The sequence below is a fragment of the Callionymus lyra genome, chromosome 2 (genome assembly GCF_982586985.1).
Source record: "Callionymus lyra chromosome 2, fCalLyr1.hap1.1, whole genome shotgun sequence".
NCBI lineage: Eukaryota > Metazoa > Chordata > Actinopteri > Syngnathiformes > Callionymidae > Callionymus > Callionymus lyra.
Window position 1 is genome coordinate 45,247,206 of NC_141819.1, and position 22,207 is coordinate 45,269,412.

The window sequence follows — 22,207 nt, forward strand, 5'->3', positions numbered from 1 at the left end:
CCTGGATCAGCAGCAGCTCTGGAAGTGGAGCCCTGGGGCTCCGGGAGAGAAATAAAAAGTGTGGGTTCAAACTGCACAGGTGGTGAATGTAATGCAGAAAAGAAGGATATAGAGAGCTCAGTGTCTAAAACTCCTCCAGCATTCTAGACCTATAGCAGCTAAGATAAACAGTTATGCTAATTATAGGCTTTATGGAAAAGTAAGGTTTTAAGATTGTTTTTAAACCTAGAGAAGGTGTCTGCCCTCCGGACTGAAGCCAGTAGTTGGTTCCACAGCAGAGGGGCTTGAAAACTGAAGGCCCTGGCTCCAAATCTACATTTAGAGATTTGTGGTTGTCAAGTTCTGTGTCTGCTCGGACCACAACTCTGCCTTAACTTGAAAAGGGCTTGACCACTTGTCGAAGGATGCAAAGGACAACTCGATTCTTTCTCTTTGGTTTTTATTTTCTTCTGATGATTTCAGACGAAGATTCCAGTTCGGAATATAATTGTCATAAACGAATAGGTTGAAAACCTTTAAAAACAGAAACATGCATTAGTTTTAATACATTTCAATGAAGGTCAACGTTTTGTTAAATAAAATGTTCATATAACTTGCTTTTCCAACCAAGTTTACAAAATGATTTAAGTAAGTGCTTTAACGATCAGTTTTAAGTGCAAACCAAAAGACAAAATGCAAGCTTAAATTAGCTTAAACAAAAGTATCTTAATAAATTATTAGCACTCAGGAGCAAACATAATCCTCTTTAAAAGTAGTTTCTTTCCTACCAGTTGCATCTTCTGGGTGATCAGGAGCTGTGGTCATGTCCTGTTTCCAGGAGCAGGTGAGAGAGACTGACTGGGCTCAGTCCAAACATTTAGGCCATGCTGTTCTGGTGGTTGCGCAGGTAAATTCGGTCCTACTGGCAACACAGGCCAGGATGTTGGTCCCACCAGAGTCTTTTGCACATGTTCGCCCTCTGCTGGTTTGGAGTGCAATTGAGTCTTGACTTGACAGTGGTATAACTAATAGATCTGAGTTTAAGGATCATAAGGTCCTAGAGGTTTGATAAGTTTGGATTTGTATTCTAAATTCTACAGGAAGCCAATGTAAAGAAGACAGCACAGGGCAAATGTGTTCGCGCCTCTTAGTCTTAGTAAGGAAACGAGCTGCAGAGTTCTGAATGAGCTGAAGAGTTCTGAGAGACTTCTTACAACTTCCTGACAGAAGAGAGTTACAATAGTCCAGCCTGGAGGTAACAAAAGAATGGATGAGTTTCTCAGCAGCATCCAAAGGAAGGAAGTGCCTGATTTTTGAAATGTTACGAATGTGGAAGTAGGCAGTCCGTGAGATTTGTTTTATGTGTGAGTTAAATGATAAGTCCTCGTCAAAGCACACACCCAGATTCTTTACAGTGGTGCTAGTAGCAGGAGCAAGATTGAGATGTTGCGGACGAACTAGTAAAACCTCTGTATTTTCCAAGTTCAGTAGGAGGAAGTTTTTGGTCAAACAAGTTGATGGTAGTCTCGTGTTCTCTTCCTGTGCTGTACCACAGAGGGCAGGAAGAAACACATACAATACAAAAGGGGTTACACAGCCAATGCTATAGAAGGGAGGATGACGGGGGATATATGCAAACTCATCTCTTGCTTGCTCCAAAAGGAAGGCTCGTTCAACTTGTGTGTGAGATGGTTGACGTTGGCCCCCCTAGTTAGTTATTATTGGGCCTCTGAACTCTGACATGCTGCCACACTAAACCATTTCCAGAACTTTTTACAGACAAAATTGGTGCATAGTCAACATGTTTGACGAGAGCAACAGGAGCCCAGTGAAGGGATTACTTTGCTGGTAGTTGTTTTTTTAAAAAGGCCTTTCCCTTTTGCATGCAATGGATGCAATACATCTAATAAGGCATGTCCGCATGAAATTCATATTCACTGGGTCACAGAAAAAGTATAATACTTTGAGTCTTACCTCCAATGGATGGGTTGCGTTCACTACCTTTATAAGTCTTTATAAATCTACAGATTTACAAATGTCTTGTTTATACATTCATAAACCTATTAGAAGTGTTTTGAAAGTCAATGGTTGCCAGGGTGCCCTCTATAATCACCTTTAATAAGCTCTCAGGAGTGAGGGGTCCATGAGGATCAAGGATGAAGTCAACAATCTTAGAAAAACGCCAAGTCACAGTCAATTAAACAGTGATACAAGGGGATCGGGCTTGTTGTAAACACAACACAGGAATTTGTGGTGGCATTACTAATGAACCACCTATATAGTTAGCAAAACCTACAAATCGCTGGACTGTAGTGGGCCAGGTCTGAAAATAATCCCTAGAAAAATCACCCTAAATTCATACTTTCCACCCCAGGAAGGTAAAATTATTCAATAGGCCAAATAATCAGTCATACAGGGTTCCAGAGCCTGCCACTATGAGGGAGACAAGTTGAAAAACAAGACCCTATCTTTGCAAAAAACCTCAGCCAAGTTGTAATACTCTAAAGCCCTTCTTCCTGTAGCCTTCTGACTGAGGAGAGCTCAGGAAGGGAACCTACAGGATAGGAAGTACACAAGGAGTTTGGAGCAGAACCAAGGCAGTGAGATTAACAGAATGAACCACAGCCCAAATAAAGAGAAGTTCTCAAAGTCCATTGTAGGGTTGTGTAGATAGAGCTAGGGAAGAGAAAAAACGATAGGTTAGGAGGGAGAGGAAATAACCAGGAAAGAAAAAAACTTGGAGTGTTTACCCAAAATAGTGAGGGAGTATACATATTTATCTTTGCTGTTGAAAGAGTCAAGGGAGGCAATTGTGTGACCCTCCTTTGTAATGCGCAGAGAGGAGGCTGAATGACTGTTTGGCCTGACTGCATAGAAGGTTGTCAGGTTGACCACAGAATAGGCAGAGACCCTGAGGCATTCTGTTGGCTTGTTGTTTGGAATTTAAATACATACAACCAAGCTGCCTGGATTCAGCCAGTGAGAAGGCCCAAGGTACATCCTGTGTAGTAGGAGAAACAGAGAGAAATACATGAAACTCCCTAGAAAGGTGCTCTGTGCCCTCTTAATGTGTTGTCTATTCTTATGAACAACACAATGAGTTTTTCCAGGCTGCTAGTTTTATCCTGGGTGGCTAATTGTTAATAATAATAACATATAATAATAATAACTAATAGTTTTACCTTACCTTACCTTACCTTAATTGGTCCCTAATCCTCATCCTATAGCCCCTGGATATAAACGGATTTAAGTGCAGGTTAATTTCATTCACACTCAATCAGTTGATACTGTCACAGGTGGAACATCAGAAGACCCCATAGTCAAAATGAAGAATATCCAAAAACATTGTCACTTATTAATAATCTACAGAATAGGATACATCAAAAAGGGCTACAATATGGGATGAGGGATTTTCAAAACTTTGTGCGTCTGTATTTGTAACTAAATTGTATAAAATCTGTGCCTACTTTTAAATGTATGTTTTTAGACTTAAAACTTGTACTCATCTACAATAATAACAGGCTACAAGTAAAAAAGTTTCAACTTTTTCAAAATTACTTAAAAATTATTAATTGATATATTATGCATCAAACACCATTATTTGTGTTTTAATTCCTTTCGGCAATACAGTGTACGAAATGATCCAGAGCTCCTCTCCTCTTGATCAGATTGAGAAGATACATGTGTGGTAAAAACGCCTTTTTCCAATAACATTTCTGAATCCTCTCAAGACTTGCATGATCTCAGTTATTGTTTGAAATGAGAGAATGGAAAAAAACTAAGAGAAGGTTCTAAGCATGTTTCTACTTTAAAAAGTTTGTTTTTCATTACCTCAGTGTGACTTTCAATTCTTCTTCTCTTTTGCCATAGATGTTTTTGTGATCAGATGCAGCTCACCCACCAAACCAGTGTTCTGGCAAAGATAGTCCTGTTGTTTCTTGTTATTTAAATGGTTTCTAACAGCAGTTTTATCTTGTTAGGGTGTCATAGTAAAGTATTGGCAGCATCAAACAATAATGCTTCCAAGTTTGCTCCAGGTTTTGGTTGCAGAATATCAGGTTGTGTAACACTCCAATTCAGCCTATTTTCTTAAAATCTGTGCTCATCCTCACAAGGAATTCATAATCATACAGTTTAATGTGCAGTATTTCTTAAGAATTGTTATTTAGTCTGAGTGTAGTATGGCCTGTGTATTTTGTTTGAGTTTCACTTTATGTGTTTACTCTAGCTCTGAGAACAAGGCACTGATGGTAATGAAGACTCCCGTGTTCATCCGTCACGCACAGCCATGCCAACCACCTGTGAACAGGACCAAATGTATTCAGTAAGTGTAATCTGTATCACATTTGTCAGAGTTGAAGATGAAATTTCTCCAATCCTGATATACAGAAAGATTGCTTTTAAAATGTGTAAATGTTTTCTGTTTTTTAATATCACAGTTAAAAAAGCTTTTTAACAAGAGCTGATTTTTGATTGGCAGGTTGGCCCATGAGTTAAGGGGTTGGGTCCACCGACATGAAGTGCAGCAGACCAAATCCAGGCGCATGAGTAACAGGAATCACAAACCCACCAGGACCATTCTGGTGTGTGACATAAAAGTCTACTTGCTAGACCGTGCTGCTATGTTGATGCTAATCACTGAGTAGAGGTTGTTTTCTTTCAATCTTTTCAATTTCTTGGAATCTGGTTGTTCCAAGAAAGTAAACACCTCACTTGGAGGGGTGTGGCAGCGGACAGTTTTTATGTCTTCCTTACCAGTTTGATTCCAGTTTTATTGTTTATTCCTCTTATTTTATTTTTCTATGAATTTAATTCTGCCAACATTCATGATGTGACAATGAGAAAGCGGCTCAAATTAAAGAAATGTACTTGTTGTCAAACCTATGAAAAGTACTGAAGCGCATTTATATTTTTATGATCGTCATTTAATGTTAGTTAAATTGAATAGTCCCACATGATTGGATGGAACAAAACAGAAACTTATGACTTATTGGACCATAAGAAATGATCAACTTTAACGTAACACCTCACTGGTAACATCCACACTCTAGTATTAGAACATATTGGTCTGTTAAAGAGTCATCAATGTGAAATCCTTGATGAAACAATTTGTCCTTGAGTATATATTTTTCTAAATTCATACACTCTGTTTTTTTTAATCTCCTGTTGGAGCAGAAAACTCCAGCTAAAGTGGGAAGTGGACACATTATGACAGTCCAGTACACTGAACCTGTAGAGGAAAGGTGAGTTATAATGCATCTTTTTTACCTTTTTCCTTTTATTGAACATTCAATGGCTGACAGAGGAAAACAACTGGTGTGTGATATGTGTTCTCTGAACAACAGTAAGCTGGTAGTGGAGAGGGACCTCATTGTCAGTTTAAGGTTTTCTAAATTCAGTTTTTTTTTCAAATGTAAAGGTAAGGACCAGCACAAGATGACAAGTCCATTCCTCTTTTCTCTTGTTATTCCTTTGTACCTCTGTTTTTTATTATTTATTATTATTATTCATTTTAGATAAAAACTTTTTACAGTGAATTATTTCAAATTAACAAACAAGCTTTATATTTGCGCTATTCTGCTGATATTTACTTTTTTAATTTTAAGTCTTACACTTCCTTTAATTCAGCGGTAAGATGTACTTGAATGTAACGCCTTTAAATTTTCTCTCAGTACACAGTTAATGAAAAATAAAAGCCTTGACATCTGTATTGTCAATATTCAAATATATTAATAAATATATATTTTGGTTACTTCACAAGGCTTCCTGGCAGTGAGCTGCAGGTCTACTATGCTCCACGTAACACATACAACGACTTCTTCGATGAACTCAACCGTCGTGGTGACACCTTCTATGTGGTCTCTTTTCGCAGGGTGAGTTTAAAACTGTCACTGCATGTATCATATTTCTTTAAGTTGGCTGCAAAATAGGTTCTTACTCAACATTGTCTTAAGTCTTCACACTTCTTGTTGTAATGGAAAGTTTCTTTGCCAGGATTCTTCTTTCTTTCTGAATGACGAAATATAGGAAGAGGTTGGATCAGACGCCCAAGGGTGTAACTGTCTTTCTAGTTCTGTTTTCTTGTCTGTTTGCCATTATCAGGGATATGTTTTGGTATGGTGGAATTACTTACTTAGCTGAACATGAATTAGCAAAGATTATTAGAAATTAGTTTTATGCCTGGTTGTCACTTAAAACCAGGTTTAATTAATCTTTGTGCTTAGATTGAGACGGATACATAAAACTATCGACATTTTTCTCTAGAGTTAATCTAGCAAGAGCAAAAACCTCCTTGAAAAATAGAATTTAGATTTTGTCTGTGAACTGACCTTTTTTAAAGGTCATATAATACGTTTTCAAAACACAAGAAAAGTAACAATATAATCAATACTGCTGTTACAAATACAAAACTTTTAAATTCAAGTTATTATTCAGTAGGGAGAGTAAAGGTCACCACACAATTCAAAAGTATTTTTTTGAGTCCCACGGTGATCACTGACTCCATCAAATACATACCAGCCTGTGTAAAATAAGTGAGCTGATGTAAAACAATCAGTGGGACCTCGTACTTGCCCGTCGTTTTTGTGGACCCTTAAGTCTTATGTGTTGCTTTAACACTTGTGGCTAGATATAAGTGTAGCGTGAGGCAACCTGCAGGAAACACTGGCTTCTTTCATTATGGACCGTGTCCAAGACGTGCCAGACCTTAGTCACCTGTCATCATGGAAGCTGGGGTTGAGCTGTAAGGCTCACTGATCCCAATAATGAGCAGCAGTGTTTTTACTTCCGCCAACCAAGGGCATTAATTACGTCCCCTGTCTTCAGAATTCCTTCTCTGTCTGCTGTCCAATTTTGTTTCTTACACTTATCACAAGAAATAAATACATAACAGTTTAACAAACATTAACACCATTATACTTTATGTTCATTCTTGTAAACATGTTATTTTTTATTTATGTTCCATTTGAGTGGAACAGATTATCACTCCACTTTTTCACATGATTATTTCACTGTTTTAGCAAATTTGACTTTAACAATCCAATAAATAATTCCTGTGGGGAATGTGGTTGGATTTCACGTCTTAATCTTAGAATTCCAATTGGTTAAACAAATTAGGTCACTCCACTGATATGTGTAATTATAGATTAAACTGCCACAGTTAGTCTGTGTGCCTTCCCAAATCAGGGTTTGCTGCAATTCAGTTCCCCCGGCATGTTTACTTGGACTAAGATTACTTTGGCCACAGTTATTGTTCTTTAATTTAAATACTTGGCTGACATTTCTAGATAATTTTTGCAGATATAATCATCAATTTTAAGCTTTTTACTGTATATGTGAAGAATTTGTGCTTTTGTAAAGATGTATGTCTGTCTTCTTGGTTTCCAGGATCATCTCCTCCTTCCTGCCACACATCACAACAAAGGAAGGCGCCCCAAGATGTCTGTAGTGTTGCCAGCAATGAACATAAATGGTAAGACTTCCGCTTCCCATGAGCCTTTGAGCGACTGCCTCGAACTTGAGCTCCAACAATATTTACCCAAAACAGTCGTTTTAACGACTACATGTCCTGTTATTATGCACAAATCACTAAAGATATGTCTCAAGTATCACGGATCTATGATCACGATGCTCTTTTCAACATCAGAGAGTTGATTGAGGAGTTTGACTCACTCGACAGTAACCAACGTTCTGTGAGTCTGTTTCCTCCTCCACTTCTCATCCACACAGACTCTGTGGAATATTGGTTGATCTCTCGGGATTTCCACAAGAGATCTAGGAGACCTGGGGTTCAGGTCAGGATAAGACATGCAGTCGCGTCAACCGCCTCACCCACGTGACCGCTGCTGTTCTCTTCAAACGATCCCGCTCTGCTCCGTTGATGACGCCGTTGACTCGGTGTCATCAGTGACGTCATCGGTGATGAACGTGGGACTTTTGAAAGTTCGCTCCATTACAAATAAATCCTTTTCTCTGAATGATCTCTTTCAAAGGCTCTTTGGGGAAAACATGGTTTCAGATTGTCTGGGCAGATGCATAAGTCACTTTGAATCAAAGTGTAGACATGAATTTAACTGGTTGGTATTTACAGCCAGAGACAAACATTACATTTGATTTATTATTTATTATTCATTTTAGATAAAACTTTTTAAAGTGAATTATTTTGAAATGAGCAAACAAGCTTTATCTTTGCCCTATTCTGCTGATATTTACTTTATTAAGTTTTAGTCTTACACTTCCTTTAATTCAGGACTTCTTATCTTCCATTATTCAAATGGGATCTTTTCTTATTCTCTGAGACTTTAATCTTTATGTTGATGATGTCACATCTTGCTTTATTAAAGAACGTATAACTTTAACAGAAGCCTTTAATTTTGTACAACATGAAAAAAAAGGCCACATTTTAGACTTAGTTTTTACTCTTGGCCTGGACATTTCTACTGTATCTGTACATTATGTTCATCTGAGTGATCATTCTCTTGTCTTGTTTAACCTGGACTTCATCCCTAAACCTAAACCCTTGAAAGTTATGTCTCAGAGGCGTGTCATCTCAGCCGATACTGCAGACAGTTTGCTAAGTTTGACCCTCTTTTCTTCAACGACTGCCCTAACGTGGACAGTTTGATTCACTGTTTCACTACTCATTGTGTTGAAATACTGGATCAAGGGGCACCTGTTAAATCGAAATTGAAAATTCAGAAAAAACTGTGCCCTTGGACCAATGAAGATCTCCTGAATCTGAAGAGACTTTGTCGAAAGACTGAGCATCTCTGGAAGTCCACGATTAATTATCTTGTTTCCTGCTCCTCAAAACACGCCCGTCTTCTGTAAAGCTGACAGCAATGCTTTGTTATAAGTTTTCATTGACAAAATGAAATTGATCAAAGAGAAAATCTCTCCCTCTTTGTGTGGAACCCCTGCTGTCTCTTAGCCCATCTCCACTTCTTGGTCTTCCTTCAGTTCTGTATCTCTGGGTGATATTTCGGCACTGGTGAACAAGATGAAACCCTGCACTTGCTCAGACGACGTCCTTCCTTGTAGGCTCTTCATCAAGGTATTTGTTGCATTTCATTGATCTGCCAATCAAATGAGGTCTGAATCAGCGGATTTGTTGTGTGGAGTCCCGCAAGGTGCTGTGCTGGGTCCTTTTATTGTTTTTGCTGTACTTGATTCCCCTGGGTAAAATCATTTAGAGATTTCCTGATGTTTCTTACCACATCTTTCCTGATGACATCCAGCTCTACTGCACTTTTGATCCAACTGAGCCCCAGAGGCTGAACAACTTAGTCAATTGTTTGCTAGAAATCAGCAGAGTGAAAATACTTTGCAGCTAAATGTGGACAAAACTGAAACTTTGGTTATTGCTCCTGATGATAAGGTTCAAGGGTGATTCAGTACTTGGGTAACTTTAGGTCAGTCTGTCAAACTGAGCCTGAGAAACCTGAGTGTTGGATTTGACAAAGACATGTCTCTAGTTAAACACTGCAGAAAACTGACCAGATCTAATAGAAGAACTCACATTTCTTCCATCCTTAAATATCTTCCCTGGCTGCCAGTTTCTTTCAGGATCAACTTTAAAATTCTGGTTCTTACTTTCAGAGCAATTCAAGTCAGGCTCCTCCTTACATCAGTGATTTGATCCAGCCTTACACTCCAGCTCGGGCTCTGTGGATCAGAATCTGCTGATGGTTCCTCGCACATGGTTCAGGACCAGAGGGGAGAGATCCTTCCCGGCTGTTGCTCCTAAGCTTTGGAATGATCTTCCCCTCTCTCTGAGTTTGATGGATCTACTGACTCCTTCAAGAAACATCTCCAGACATTTTTATTCGTGCAGGCTTTTCTTTGATTTTCTGAGACTCTTGTGTTGGTCTCGGTGTTGTCTTGACCTTTTAAGTATATATTTTATTAGGTATTGTTTTCATTGTTAAAGTCATTTGTGACCCTAGTCTGGAAAAAGCGCTCTACAAATATAAACTACTTACTTACTTACTGACTTTATTATAGTGAATGGCTGAGCAAGGAAAAGTGCTCAAACTAAATGTGAGCAAGCGCAGAAAGCGCTTCATCTCAACATTGAAGATTCAAGCTCCGGCTGGTGGCCACTCCTTCAGGAATGCCTTTGTTCTCCCCTAACTGAATGATTTTAATTTGTGGAGGTGGATGTAAATCTGGAGGGCTCATTTGGGCTATCTCTGTCGATAACTGAGTCCTGCTTAGATACTTTTAAGTGAGTCTTGAGTTTTTGTCATGCTGAGTGTCCATGGTTCTGTTAAAGATCCTCCCCCTGGACTTTTCTTTATTCTCTGTACGACTGGCTTTGCCTGAGCTGTGTCTCCTTATAAAGGCCGATGTGTGTTTATTTAAAAAGCGCTTGAAAGTAGCTCAATCAGCTCACATGTTTCAGGGATAAGATCATGTACAGGTAAATCAGCCTGAGCAGACATTTTGCGGTCTGTTTGTACTAGTGTTGAATGGCAGCGTTCTTCAGGGTTCAAGGTAGAGCTGTGCTCTATTCGGTGAGCCAGGGGTCGCATTTTCCTACTGCTAATTCAAACAGACAATCACCTACCATGTGACTCAGGCAGCCCGTTGCTGCTTGTATCAAACCTGACCTGTATTTCTTAGTACGACATTTTTTTTGCAAATGTATTAAAATGAGTTTCATTCTGTCCAAACTAACTACTAAACATGGGTTTGAATCCCAGTGCATTCTGCAACCATGTGTAAATGTGGTTTTACTTACGAAGATGAAGAAATAATCCCTCCGAAAAGTTTAACCGTCATTCATAGGTGTATGGAAATACTTAAATGCTTTCTCTGGCATTTGACGCCTGGAGATCGATCACTGGGTCACACGAGTGCAATAAAACAGATATTTTTTGTATTATATTAAGATTGTTCCAATTAACAAGATGACTGTGTGGGGTTTAGACTTCAGAAAGCTAATACATCTTGACTTTTTTTGTATCTAAAACCTATTGATCTGATTTAGATCTGCTGAGCTGTTACACACTTTATCATCCGCTGACTGCTGAAGTGGCTTTGGCTTTCAACGCGGAATTATAAATATCAAGCTGCGCCAAAATGTTCTCTCCGCTTGCAAGATCTCTGATTCATCAGTCATAGCGATCCTTTTTTTTCTGGATAGCAAAAGTATTGATTTTCATGTATACAGTTTGACAATTACCTCATAAGGGCCATATACAGTAGTCATGGTCAAAGAGGTACATTTGCCCCCCCAACCACAGTAACTTGACCCTTATGTGGTCTTTGGGTCAAGGTGAACAACCTCCACCATTGCATATGTATTCATGGAAGCTAGGGAGGTCATTCACTTTGACCCAGGGACAACACAGACGATACCATAAAAAACACTTGTGTTTTCAGGCCACTAGGTCACTTTGATCCAGAAACAACACAAGGGTTAAAGTCTGGAGATGCTGGAAGCTTTTTATTTTTCAGCATTTTTTTGTGTATTTTTCCCTTATCTGTTCAACATGATCCACTTTACACACTTTCTAGTGTTTAAAACGTTGACTATGATGGTTGTCCGATGATTGCGAATTCAGAGTCTTTGTCAATGCTGAACATGAAAATGTTAAGTTGCTTGTATTTAATGTAAATTGAGTTCATTAGGAGCCTAAATAATTTGCATCGTTGAGAGTTTTCATTGACAAAATTAAATTGATCAAAGAGAAAATCTTTCCCCCTTTTTGTAGAACCCCTATTGTCACTGAGCCTGTCTCCATCTCTTGGTATTCCTTCAGTGCTGTATCTCTGGGTGATATTTCAGCACTGGTGAGCAAGATGAAACCCTCCTCTTGCTCGTCCGACGTCCTTTCTTGTAGGCTCTTTATGTGTTTGATATAATTGGGCTCTGTGTTACCAAAATTGTTAACCTCTCCCTTTCCACAGGGGTTTTTCCCACTGAATTTAAACATGCCATTGTGGAGCCTTTGCTCAAAAAGCCAGACTTGGACCCGACTGACCTCATTCCTGTCATTTCAGGCCTATTTCTAAGCTCCCATTCTTGTCCAAGATCTTGGAGAAGGTAGTGTCTGAGCAGCTGTCATTGTTCCTGGATCAGAGCAACATCCATGAGAAGTTTCAGTCTGGCTTCCTTAAACATCACTCTACGGAGACAGCCGTACTGAAAGTGTCCAGTGATATTATGATGTCAGCTCATTCGGGTCAATACAATGTTCTGGTTCTTTTGGATTTTATCTCATCCTTTGACAGAGTTGATCAGCAAATCCTGCTGAGAAAACTGAGGGATGAAGTGGAAACTGTTTCCTTCAACTGAGAAAAAATTCTTAACTTGAGTAAATGTTGTCACAACATGATCTGGAGCTTGTAATCCATACATTTGTGTCTTCTCATTTAGACAGTTTGTTTTCATGTCTTAACAAGAAGGAGCTATCTGACCTGTAGTTGATACAGAACTCTGCAGCGAGAATTCTCTCCCGCTCTAGTAGAAGAACTCACATTTCTCCCATCCTTAAATCTCTTCACTGGCTGCCAGTTTCTTTTAGGATCAACTTTAGAATTGCGGTTCTTACTTTCAGAGCTATTCATGGTCAGACTCCTCCTTACATCACTGATCTGATCCAGCCTTACACCCCAGCTCGGGCTCTGATGTCTGTGGATCAGAATCTACTGATGGTTGCTCGCACACGGTTCAGGACCAGAGGAGAGAAATCCTTCCAGGCTGTTGCTCCTAAGCTTTGGAACGATCTTCCTCTCCCTCTGAGTTTGATGGATCTACTGACTCCTTCAAGAAACAACTCAAGACATTTTTATTCGTGCAGGCTTTTCTTTGATTTTCTGAGACTCTTGTGTTGGTCTCGGTGTTGTCTTGACCTTTAAAGTATATATTTTATTGGGTATTGTTTTGATTGTTTAAGCTCTTTGTGACCCTGGTCTGAAAAAGCGCTCTACAAATATAAATTACTTACTTACTAAATATTAAAAGGCTTGTTTTTATCAAAATGTGGACCCTTCTATTCGGCTCACATTCTCAGCTTAGCTACTGATGCGTCTACAGCTTAACCGGTCGCTCTTGATAATTGTCATCATGGTTCCTATTTTATTAGGTTATTCTGTCTGAAGTTTACACATTCTCCACATTGTCTCATCCTGTTCTCATCCACAGACAGCGTCATCAGAGACCAGGACCACGAGGTTATGATGCAGATCGACTGCGAAGTCACAGACACGCGGATCATCAACATCCGGTCCTCCTCCATCCCTCCTTTGCTGCGCGTCAACCGCACAGAGACGTTTTATCAGCGTACCCCAAACAACAACCAGACAGCCCCTCCTGTTGGGGTGCTGGTGGGATCTGTTTAGCACCACCCAGACCCAAAAACACAAGGTGATAAATAATGTTTAATATACTAAAGCCTTACTAGCTTCCCTGCATCACCCCAGATGCCGCACAGAAGGCCTTTTGCTTATTAGCAGGAAGGAAAGAAAACAACAACACAGTAAACTCAGGTCCCTGCTTTTAATAATAATATAATTTTGTTCCAGAAAATTTACTTCACTGTTTTTTTATTTAACTTTTCTTACTGGTTTAGGTAATACTGCAGTTACCAACATATATAATCTCAAAACTGCCAGGCTGCACTTTTTATACGGTATACATCCACTGTTAATCAAGAGTCATGAAAGTTGATGACGTCACTTATTAAAGTCGTTTCTCAAGCTAAACGTTTTTTTAATCATTTGTGCCGATGCTCTTTTGTTAATGTGTGCCCCTGGCCACACTGCAACCCAGATCTTTGTAGTTAAGTTCCGCAGATGTTCATAAAGTCAACAAAACTTATTTTTTTTACTATTTAGCCTCGTGCATACTTATGTGTGTTTATTTTTAATTTTTATTTGTTTGTTAAAATGTCATCCATTCCCACGTTCCTACTGAACATTGGCATGAGTTGGTTTGTTTTTGTTTAGTCCTCAATAAACACTGGACTTTCTCTGTAGATCTGCCTCATGTTATTTTGACTATAGTAAACACTATCACTTTATCCTGTGTTTATGTTTCAGTGAACTTTGTCCCAGTTGGTAATTTATTCCTGGTCCCCCTCACATTAAGCATTAAATCTGAAACATTGTGGATCTTAACAAACTGAACTGCTGCAAAAGAGAACAGTGAGGTGTGTGTTGACTTTAAAACAATGAAGTTGATCAAGCACTCATAATAAGGCTCTTTATTATTTTTGGGTATAAAAAATGATGAGTACACTGGACTGAATGTCAATCATTCACTTTGTTTCTATGTAAGCAAATCGGACATCGTATGTGACCTGGTGTCCCCTGTCCCATGCGTACAAAAGACCGTCTTTGGGGTTATAGTCCACCTGAGTGGTGAAGGTGTAATTGTTGGTGAATGGCATTCTGGGACTCATCTGAGTGTTCGTGTGCGTGTCGAAGGCGTATTCAAGGTTGGCATCCTTACGTTCATAGCTGTCAACAGCGTAAAGGACGCCGCACACAACAAAGCAGTTTCCGTAGTGGTTTCTCCTGAGACCGGTCCTCCAAGTGGTCTCCCGCTGCATGCTGAGGTCTGTGGGGTTGAGCCGACTCAGCACTATTACCTCATGCAGGAAGCCCTCATTGTCCAGTGCCGGGTAGATGATCCACAGTCCGCTCTCGTCCAGAGCAAAGTCCACATCGGAGTGACTTCTCCATTCCCACGGTGAGGACGACTCCTCAATAACGGCGTCATGCAGCAGGGTCCAGGCTGTGACCCGCCGGTAACCCAAGTTGAACTTGATAATGTCGCGGGAGAAGGCCCGGTTGTAGAAAAAGGCCCCATTGTAGACGACATGACCTGTGCCGATCCAGCTGTAGGGAAGCTTGTAGGAGTTTTTAACACGGCCTTGGAAGAAACAATGATTAAAGTTTGAATTCAAGCTGGAATCAAACCCACAACCTCCTTGCTGTGGGGCTCCTGCATGGACATTTGTGTCACGAAAAGTGTTGTGCTGCCATCATTAGTTAATTACAGTGAAATAGTTAATTCTGCTGAATCAGCTGTAACTGAAGATCATTCTCCAGATCTGTGATTCACCATGAATTCAAACAACATGAGGTAAAACTAGCACCCAACCTTCTCTCACCAGCTTTAAATGTGTCCATGTTGTGGAACTCCAGCAGGTTGTTTCCGTAGTAGAAGTTGGCAACGTAGATCTTTTCAGAGTCGGAAGTGGGGTCCTTCATCCAGGCCCCCTCGGTCCTGCCGTAGGTGTTGTGAGTCACTGGCTCGGAAATCGTTGCCAGTGTGTCTTTGCACTCGCCTAAGAAAAAACAGGGGAAAAAGATTAGCCTGATAGTGATTATCTGCTTTTGTTTAAATTGTAACAATCTGGACTCTAAATTGACTAGAAGTCATCATCACACACAGATGTGTGACATGTGTCTCTCTGACTCAGCATTGTTTGTGTGAATCTGATTGTTCAGATTTGTAAGAGCAAAAAAATATACTTAAAAAAAATGACAGAGGAGCTGACTTTCCCCAATATTCTCTTTGCTACTGCAACAATATGGCGGTACAAGCAACAATATATTTGTAATAAAGAAACAGTTAACATGTCAAAATATTGATTTTATGAATCTCTCTAGTCGGCGTTTAAATCATTGGAATTGTCGTTGCCACATCCATAGAGATTTTAATAGATTATACATTGAAGATCATAAGTTGATCATTAGTTTCTGAAAATGCAAATTTAATTCAAGCCAGTGTGATATAGTTATACCAACATTTAAATATTGATATTTATCTATGCTAGACGGAGGCCCTGGGCATACCCAGCTGGGGGCGATGTATCTGAATGAAAAAAGGGCAACGAGGATAGTCCAGACCAGAATAGTCAAGACCAGAATAGAAAATGTAAAAATCATACTTAAAGATATAGGGAAAAAACAGCTTTTAAAACAATGTATAAATGTAAGCATTACATAGAACTATTAACCTGGACCAAACATTAGAAACTCTGTCGAGGCATAAGGCACATTTGTAACTCAAACCAAATAGTTTTATTTTCTTTAAATACACAGGTGGGATCAAAATGTAAGATTTAAGAAATTAAAAAAGGAAGATTCTGGGCTTACATTAGTTGAGTGTCAAATAGTAACTTAATTTTTATCTTTATTAATTTTATTACACTCAACTTACCTAATACAATAAATCAAATCAGCATTTAAGTGGTTTGATTCCAGCTCGAATTTTTGATTAAAAAAAATCGACTGAAAAATACCTTAGTTGAATAATGGAAAAGTTATATTAGAAACAAATGTTTAAAGCAGGGGTGGTACAGGTTTTTGTTCCAGCAAATCAAGCATTTACAGTTTAACCAATTAGCTGCTCTCAGCGGAAACAAGCAACACCAGAATGACAGTCAACTGAGTACACTCTGAAGACAGATTTGGTTTAAAGGGTTGCTCTTGATTGGTTGGAACAAAAACCTGCACTACCCCAGCCCTTTGAGGACCGTTTCCGAGAGCCCTGGTCTAAAGGTTTAAAACCTTGAAATTGCTGAACATAAAACAAAAGGTTCCCTCCTTCAAATGGTATGGTGGGTGAGTGGTTAAAATGGTTTGAAGGTGTTTTAATGTCTGCATTGTGTTGAGTTTTGAATTGACATTTTCATGTTGAAACATGAACATAATTACCGGTTCGTCTCACTGGGCGTCCCTCCTCTCTCTTTATCTGCTCTTCTGTTACCTGATTTACAACCTTCTCCTCTTGGCTGACTTTGTATTTCCTACCACTGCTGGTGTGTGCCAGAGTGGCTGGGGGTAACCACTGGTCTGTCGCCGGTGTTTGTGAGTAAATAGCGGAGGCTGGTGATGTGGTCAGGCCAAGGTCTGTGGGTGAGGTGGGGACCATTTTGGTTATGGTTGATGCGGCGGTGGCTGGTATCGAGTGCGTAGTTTGGTCTTTCAGCTTCTGTAACATGGTGGCTGCTGTATATGTTTGTGTAAGTGCTGATGTAGACAGTCCTTCTGATTGTTGTCTCCTTAGTTTTGTTGAGGTGACCACTGATTTATCCTTCAAAGGATTCCACTTGTCCACATCTGCAGGTTGCAATTTATCAATCGTCACCATGCCATCATCTGCAGCAGATGATGCCACCGGATAGCTTCTTGTTGTGGGACTTTCCTTTACCTGTGTTGTTTCCATGACACTGATCTGTCCACCTTTGACACTGACACTGTTTTTTTTGCTAGTCTGACTGGTCTTTTTAGAATTTTGGAAAAGACTTGTCCTTGGACGAGAAGACCGTTGTCCCACCCTGACCCAAGGCAAAGAAGCTCTGTGTCGTAGAAGGTTTTGCTCAATGAAGAGGTCGTCGAGTGGACTGTCGCCACTGAATCCATGGTAGTCAAAAACTGAAATAGAGACAACTTGAGTCATATGTTTCATACACAAGGAATATGTTTACATGCATCGAGAACTCTGAGAACTCAGAACATGCATTTGTTGTGTCTTTTATCATTTCATATATCGTTGTTTCTACTGTGTAGTACTTTGAGAAAGTGATATATGGATCAAATATATTATTATTTTCAGTTCATTTGTACAAAACTCTCTTTTAATTTAAATATTTACATTAGAAAATGTGCTTCAGCCCGCCCACTGAAGACACTTTTCTGAAGAATAAATTGGATTTTCTCCAAAGGCAGTGCTCCAGACTAACTTTTTGACCTATGAGCACTGTGCTCTTAACCCCTTGAACCCCTTCAATAAATTGGGAGCACAAGCAAACCTCAGGGCCATAATATCTAAAAATTTCCCCTTGTGGGACTAATAAAAGAAAATCTAATCTAACATGTAATACTCCGATCAATAAATGTTAAAAATAGAATAAAGTATTTGAATAGATTATAAAAGATAAAGCCTACATTGAAAGGTGCAAAACAATTGGCAATGTGTGGTTTATAATGATATAATGATATAATGATCGTTTAGCACAGGGTCAGCAAACTTTACAACTCAAAGAGCCATATGGAGCCGTTTCCTACAGGAAAGAAAACACTGGGAGCCACAAAACCCTTTTGATTTTTAAAGTTAAATATAATTCCATATAATGTTCACTTTATTTTTATTTCTTTATGCTATATTTAAACAAACTTTAAATAAAACGTTAGTTAGTGTTAGTTCACCCAAAATTCAAACTTACTCACCCTCATGTCGATTATTTTCAGAGTAATGTTTTCATTATAGAGTTATACACAGAAATGTATATTCATTTTAATGTAGCGACTGGATCTCAGTATTCTTCGTCTACACTTTCCTTCAAAAAGACAATTAAAAACATCCAAATATGATGAATTGTTACCAAGAAAATTAAGCAGGTCTATATTTTAGGCTTGTTCTCAGTGGATGATACCAGGCCTGCAGCCTAAAGCTCTCATGCCGAGGCTTTAATATAAGATGGACCTTACAGACGAGCACTATGGAGGTATAAAGACAAAGACAACTGAGCTCCAGACGCTACATTAAAATAAACACAAACATTTTGGTCTCCTAAATTACTCTGAAAATAATTTCAACCCTTAGTCAACCCTTAGTCATCATGAGGGTGAGTAGAAAATGAGTTAAGTTTGAATTTTAAGCGAAATGTAACTTTAAGCATTGATAATTATCATAACATTGTTTTGTATTTTTACTGCAGTTTGTCCTGATGAACTGACTGTTTGTTTCAAACTCTTCTCTGATGTAAAGCACTATGTGACTCTAGAAGGTTATATATACATTAATATACATCAAAATAATTGCAAAACCATTATTAGTATCATTTCAACAACTAAATAATAGGACATTTGAAATCAAATTATATCTTATCAAACTTAACCTAATTTAAAATAATGTACACATTTGTAACTGACATTTGATCGCTTGTTTCTTCCACGGGCGCTTGAGAGAGGGCGGGGACTAGGTTCTCACACTTCAAGTCAGCAAGCGGTGGTTGGATCTTGATTATTTTCAGTTTACGGTTTAGTTCTGCAGCCATTATCTAGGAACAGCTTAATCTGTAAATAATCCCAAACTTTGGTCGACATGAGGGTGAGTAGAAAACATGAATTTCTTAGAGCCCCCTCAATATCAGATTGACTTACAGTCTCCGGGCTCGCCATCTGCTACCATTGGTTCTGGATCTGATTTGTAGAAAGTCATTGATCTGATAATCATTCCATTAGAATCTGCCTTGGTTGCCTGAGATGCCTCTTTTTGTTTTAAAACCGGATCTTTCTTCACGTCAGCTGATTGGTTGAGGAGTTGGAAGGACGCCTCATCCTCAGTGAGCTTCTGCTCAAACACTTCCTGTTAGTGATTGGGCAGACAACACAGTCCCACATCAATAATTAATGTTCATTATTTATGTATGAGAACCCTAACACAGAATCTATCAGGTTGTCATTTGCTTCAAGATAATTGTCAAACTGACATGATGATAATTACAAATTGGAGAAGAAACACTAAGAATAATATAAACATTGCACCTGCAAGTAATGAAATAGTCATACTTTTAGCAGTATATCATCAACTATTATTTTAGACCAGCAGGAGACTCGCCTCAAGGCCAGTGGCTGTGGTGGTTGGAGCAACAGTGGCGTTCCACTTTGTCTCCTGCAATGGTAGGGAAGCAGATAATGGAGGGTTTTCTATTGCTTCTTCCAAAGTTTGGGGACCCTTTGTTGGTTTCAGTTCATCTTTTGTTTGCTTTAGTGACCCAACCTGCAAGGAGAAACAGAAATATTAACAACAGACCTGTAGGTGGGGAAAATGTATTATTAATTTACTTTTAAACCATCATTAAGAGGCATACTGCGTGGGTGCCTGTGTGTCTGCATCTGTGTATTTCTGTTTGTGTCTGGTGTGTGTCAGTGTTTTAGTGTGTGCGTATGTAGAGGTAGTCTGATCTACCTTCTCAATGGGATCCACATGGCCGACCAGCTTGCTGGTGATGAGGTGGAGTTTCAGTAGATCAAGTCCATAGAAGGAACCCTCCAGAAGGTCCAGGAGTGTGGATAGCTGCAGTAAGCAAGTTAATGATGAGTCACTACCACTTAACAGGATGAAGAAGTTACATCAATGTTTTACACCCTAAAAAGTGGCAGATCTCTTTAAATGTAGAAGCCATACTGCATATACAACAGCATTGTTTCAGATTAAATATACTTTATTAAGGCCTCTGGAGATCTCCTTTGGGAAATTGGGTTTCCAGTACACAGCAGACGATAGTTTAATAAAAATAAGAACAAAGTGCAAATAAAAAGAAAACATAACACATATTGTATAAAATCGAATTTAATTTAACGTCAAAATACTGTCCTATGTCATGAAGTTTTCTTGCCATGAAGGGTCAACAATGGATCCAGCAGTAAGAAGTAGTTGGAATAAGCAATTATGGTGAAGCTAGATGAATGGGCATAAATAGAATTGAATGGTAAGTAAGGGTAATTATTATTTAAATAAAAAATGGAAAATTAAATATATAAAAAACACAAAGGTTAAAAAATATCATAATTTTAAAATTGTCAAAAACTTTTAACATTTGTTTTCATTATTATTGAAAACCAAATAGCAATAATGCTTTGACCTTAGACCTTAAGCAGAAAATATTATTAATTAAACAGTATAACTTTCGGCTTCTTATGAACATTTAAACTATACGTAATATTCGAATTCTTGTATTTGAGGACTGTTTTTTAGGTAGTATTTAGAAAAAAGCCCTGAAATGTCAGGGTCCTTACAACTGTTGTTGCAAGGTTGAAAGAAGGTCAGCTTCACCTTCACATCTGCCCTCGCAGCCTCCTGGAGCTTCTTCACCCAGAACTCAGCTTCGCAAGGGTTGACCGCCGAGTGAGGCGCCACGCATGCGCACTTGCATCCAGGGCCGGAGCTGACCGTCTCGACGGTGTAGTGGTCCTGCGCAGACGCACTGCCCTCCTCTATCCGCCGGCACGCGCTCCTGCTCAGGGGTCTGACAACACATGTACAGCGACAGTCAGAACCTTCCGAGAGGGCTTTCACTTTGTCATAATCACCCAGCAGCTAGAAGACAAGAAGGACGCAGGGGTTGCTAGCACGCTCGTCACGTGAGAACGTGCACGCGCTTGTACGCCTTACTTGTGACAGTGTACTTCCATTGTCCCTCTCTTCCTCTGCGACCTTTGACCCCGAGTCCTCGGCACCAGTCCGCGATAAAAACACGCTCAACATCGCGGCGACGAGCCAGTACTTTCTCATGGTGCGAGAAAACATCATCTTCTGTCTCAACTCGTCAATTGTACAGCAGTTTAAATGGAGCCCTCATGCGCGGAACCTCCAGAAAGTTATTCCAAAGCGATGGAAAGTGAAGAGCAGGCGCGTCATCCCTGCGTGTCTGTGCAGCAACACAAGGAGTGGGTGGGCCCTGGGTGGACCTGAGGGTCGGGGGTGGGCTTCTCCAACCACCTACATACACACAAGTTTCAACAATAAATGTCTAATGTGTTCTAAGTGTATACAAGAAAACTCATCATTATATTTCATAATCAAGCTCGTGCTGCGCCGAGTTTCAGGTCTGCTTTAAACCAGTGGCCCCTAGAGGGCGCTGGGGCGCCGCCCTCCCACGGATTTGGATGTTTTTTAACTTTATTTACAGTTTTATCTTTTTTTTTTTTTCTTTTTTTTTTTTAGTTTTAAATTAACATAGTTTTAATCATCCCCATTGATCATTTTACATATTTTTAGAACCCTTTGTATTGATAAACTATATTTCGTTGATTCCCGTTCTGATTATTATCTTGGTCTGTGTCGTCATTGGATATATCCGGTCTATGGCATTGGTGTGAAGGCTCCTCTTGAATAGCCCACCTGTGACGTCGTGTTTACATAGCTCAACACGCCGCAAAAGCAACGCAGGCGCGCCAGTGCTTAATGGGACTTTGGAGCTCTGGAGAAAGAGCATACATTTTATTTTTATTTATTTGAAGAATTAATAGTAAACATTCACGTCAATTTGTCAGGTTGGTTAGCTCAGTTGGTATTTTTCACCAGTCGCCAGTTTTTTTTTTTTATTGTATATTTTTCATAAATGTGTATTAAATTATTCCTCAAAGTATTTTCTCTTCAACGGGACCCGGATAAGAGGAAGACAAAACCTAAATGGTTTTCTGAGAAGTAAATGTGCATATATAAAGTTAATAGAACAAGTTAACTGTATCAAGGTTTAAA

General features: G+C 39.3%; 2 protein-coding genes across 3 annotated transcripts in view; one reads left to right on the forward strand and one right to left on the reverse strand.

The window, feature by feature from the left end:
* atf6 (activating transcription factor 6) overlaps window positions 1-13,961 on the forward strand; it is a 41,497-nt gene extending 27,536 nt beyond the window's left edge. Inside the window, exons 11-16 of the mRNA XM_087785471.1 lie at window positions 4,208-4,303; window positions 4,460-4,562; window positions 5,155-5,222; window positions 5,741-5,852; window positions 7,366-7,450; window positions 13,130-13,961. Of these exons, the coding sequence (XP_087641597.1) occupies window positions 4,208-4,303; window positions 4,460-4,562; window positions 5,155-5,222; window positions 5,741-5,852; window positions 7,366-7,450; window positions 13,130-13,326 (661 nt within the window). The 3' untranslated portion in view covers window positions 13,327-13,961. The remainder of the gene's footprint in view (window positions 1-4,207; window positions 4,304-4,459; window positions 4,563-5,154; window positions 5,223-5,740; window positions 5,853-7,365; window positions 7,451-13,129) is intronic.
* Window positions 13,962-14,176: 215 nt separating this feature from the next.
* On the reverse strand, window positions 14,177-21,378 carry olfml2ba (olfactomedin-like 2Ba). 2 transcript variants are annotated; one of them, XM_087785473.1, is made up of 8 exons: window positions 21,119-21,378; window positions 20,780-20,972; window positions 19,913-20,020; window positions 19,562-19,723; window positions 19,105-19,309; window positions 16,654-17,373; window positions 15,102-15,278; window positions 14,177-14,860 (listed from the first exon to the last, which is right to left on the reverse strand). In XM_087785473.1, exons 1-8 carry the CDS (start codon window positions 21,136-21,138, stop codon window positions 14,244-14,246), a joined length of 2,202 nt encoding a protein of 733 aa, XP_087641599.1. In that variant the 5' UTR covers window positions 21,139-21,378; the 3' UTR covers window positions 14,177-14,243. The 2 variants fall into 2 exon arrangements, with proteins under 2 accessions (XP_087641599.1, XP_087641598.1); XM_087785472.1 differs by having other exon boundaries at window positions 20,780-21,043.
* Between the last annotated feature and the right edge of the window lie 829 nt (window positions 21,379-22,207).

Excerpts from the sequence above, each read along its gene's own strand:
- olfml2ba (XM_087785472.1), bottom strand. The coding sequence starts at position 21,256 with ATGATGTTTTCTCGCACCATGAGAAAGTACTGGCTCGTCGCCGCGATG. Across the intron at positions 15,279-16,653 it reads ACGCCCAGTGAGACGAACCG|GCGAGTGCAAAGACACACTG; the intron begins GTAATTATGTTC and ends GTTTTTTCTTAG. Across the intron at positions 14,861-15,101 it reads CATGGACACATTTAAAGCTG|GCCGTGTTAAAAACTCCTAC; the intron begins GTGAGAGAAGGT and ends GTTTCTTCCAAG.